Source organism: Pygoscelis adeliae, unplaced genomic scaffold, assembly GCF_000699105.1.
Source record: "Pygoscelis adeliae isolate BGI_AS28 unplaced genomic scaffold, ASM69910v1 Scaffold650, whole genome shotgun sequence".
Taxonomy (NCBI): Eukaryota; Metazoa; Chordata; class Aves; order Sphenisciformes; family Spheniscidae; genus Pygoscelis; species Pygoscelis adeliae.
In genome coordinates this window covers 6984-9583 of record NW_008823878.1, presented here as the reverse complement: position 1 = coordinate 9583, position 2600 = coordinate 6984, and the positions used below count along the sequence as shown (strand labels likewise).

At 60.5% G+C, this 2600-nt stretch overlaps 1 protein-coding gene across 1 annotated transcript in view; it reads left to right on the top strand.

Moving 5' to 3' along the window:
• Positions 1-1121, top strand: part of MROH6 (maestro heat-like repeat family member 6) — a 55456-nt gene extending 54335 nt beyond the window's left edge. Inside the window, 2 exon segments of the mRNA XM_009334583.1 lie at positions 4-69; positions 1048-1121. Coding sequence (XP_009332858.1) covers positions 4-69; positions 1048-1121 — 140 coding nt within the window.
• The last annotated feature ends 1479 nt before the right edge of the window (positions 1122-2600 follow it).

Here is a 2600-nt window from a genome sequence, read left to right as displayed (position 1 = left end):
TCTTAACCAACCTGTTCTACTTCAAGAGCAACTGGGTGGACATCCGAGCAGCTGCGCCCATGTTCATCGGTAAGGCTGCTGGGGTCCTGCTCCCAGGCTGCTCCTCGGGTTTCGCGTGGGTGTCCCCTCCCCAGAAGGGGTGCGTACGTGTCCCTGTTGTCCTGGGAATGCTTTCGGTCCCCGCTCTGCTGGGAGGGTACTGCGGACAAGCAGGGCTGCTGGAAACGGCCAGGTCATCTGGTGCCTCCGTGTCCTGCAGAGCAACCGACCTGCGCCTTGCTGCGCCCAGGCCTGGGGACAGGCACACGTGCGATGTCCCCAGGTGGTGCCAGCACCCCAGGAACTCTTCTCCAGCCACTCCACACATGCTGGCTGTGTGCACGGTGTCTGCCGTGAGCAGCTGAGGTGGAAAGCACATGGCCAGGTCGTGCCATGGTTTGGGTGACCACCCGCCATGGGCAATGCCCGTACAGACCCTGGTTTGCAGCAGCAGCGGGCTGCCTGTGGGCTGCACAGACGATGCCAGTAATGGGGCCTGGACCAGCTCAGTCCATCTTTAAAAGTCTCCAGGCTCAGGCAGCAGCGTGCGGGTGAGGTTACACTGAGGTGAGCAGCGCGGCCAGAAGAGCTGCTTCAGCCCCGTGCACCCAGCTCAGAGCAGTTCCTCCTTTCTGAGGAGGATGGGTAGCGCCCAGCCTTGCTTTTACCCCTTCAAGATCGCACGTGGGAGGAGGTTTTGCTGCTTTCAGTGCAGACCTCGGCTGCGCTGCGCTCGGATGTGCTCAGCGATGCTTTAGGACAAGTTATCGGAGCTGCTGGCAGGCGACTCCTTAGGGTGCACGTTAGACAGGGAATTGTATGTACGACACCGACGGTGGTCCTCACCTGAGCGGTTGTTGTGGGGTTTCCATTGAGACTCCGCACAATGCACCGATGCAGGAACGAGTGACCTGGTGCCTGGCGGCATGCCGCTGTTATCTGTCTCCTCGGATGTGGGGCTCCCCGGTGGGATCCAGACCAAGCCCTCATTCTGAAATTCTTCCTCAGGCTTCCTCGTGCTGCACGTGGACGAAGAACACTGTCAGCAAGTGGACCTGGACCAACTCATTTCGGGTGAGTAGGTGCTGCCACCCGTGGCTTTCGCTGCTGGGGAGTGGGGACTTGCCTCTGCCTGCTGGAATCTGAGCTCAGCCCCGCAAGATGGGGCTCCCCAGCCTCTGGCACTGCTGTACCTGTGGCTCCTGCTCAGCTCTTGGGGCTGGGGCATGGGCAGCACCTAGGGCAGCCTCCTGCGGGCCCCCAGGGACCGGCAGCTCAGGGGCTTTAGGCCATCGCAGAGGGACAAGGCTGCAATGGGATCCTGCTCCCTTCTGGATGCGCTGGTGCGGTGAGATCCAGCGCTGCCCCCAGGCAGCACCTGGCTGCGTCCCTGGGTGAGCTGGGGCACATGGGGAATGTCCCCGACCTCACGGTCAGCCCATGAAGCCAGAGCTGTGGCCTGGATGAGCCCAGCACCTGCAGGTAGCAGACACGGGGGGGCCTGGGCTGGAAAGCCAAGGTGCTGCGAGGGGCCGAGCAGTCGGCGTGGGGATGCTGAGATGGCATTTGGTTTGCACCCTGCGGGCATCCCGGGACCGAGGTTGCAGCTCACCCGGGAGCGGGGCTCTGCTGGTGGGTGCCGAGTGAACTCTGAGCCCTGCATCCAAGCCCGACCCCACCGGGCTGCACCGCAAGCTCTGGTTCTTGGCCGGCAGCTCCGGCCCTGGGCGTCCATTGGGGGCTCACGGGGCATTTGCAGTGGCTTAGCGTAAGCAGGAGGGGACTCACAGCGTTTGTTTGTAACGTGTTAACCGTTAAAAGGCAGAGTTAAGGCTCGTTATGAAGGGCTAATAAAAAGTCGACTTGAAGCTGGTGGCATTTTGGAGCAGAGTTAAGTAATTTTCCTGGATTTCAGGGATTTTTTCCCTGTCACTAGTGACCTCATAGTATATAGTAATGCATGGAAACTTTTGGATTGTTCCAAGGGAGCTTAAAAAACACTAAAAAAGGAAAAACTATCTTTCCGTTGGCTCCCTGAGCCCTTCCAGAAGAAAGAGGCCTGTCTGTTTGAAACAAGTGAAAGATAATCTGTCTGTGTGTGAGTAATCGCTGGAGCGAGCAGGCCTGGATTGGGTTGCGCGAGCTTCCCGTGTTGAGTGGCTCAGCCGCACGGGGTCTAGGGGGGCTTCGGCATTACAGCCCGCCCCGGGGCACCCCCGCGGCTGGGCCCGGCAAGGCACGAGGATGCCACGAGTGGGAAGCAAGCGGGCACATAAATCAGGGGAGCCTGGCTCGCCGCGGGAGCAGGGGGGCTCGGGAGGGAGGCGAGGGCTCTCCTGCGCCGGGTAAACAAGCTACTGGAAAAATATTATTATACTTTTACTGCTAGGAAAAACTACCTGGATTGTTTTCTTACTACCGGGAGCTGTTCCAGGCATTAGGAAATCGTGCTGATAGGGGAGGCTTGGCCCGGCGAGCGTCTGCATGGCCCCGCAGGCCCTCGGGGGCTCAGCTCCCGGCTCCTCTCCCCTCCCTGGCCCCGGACCCTGGTGCTGGGGCCC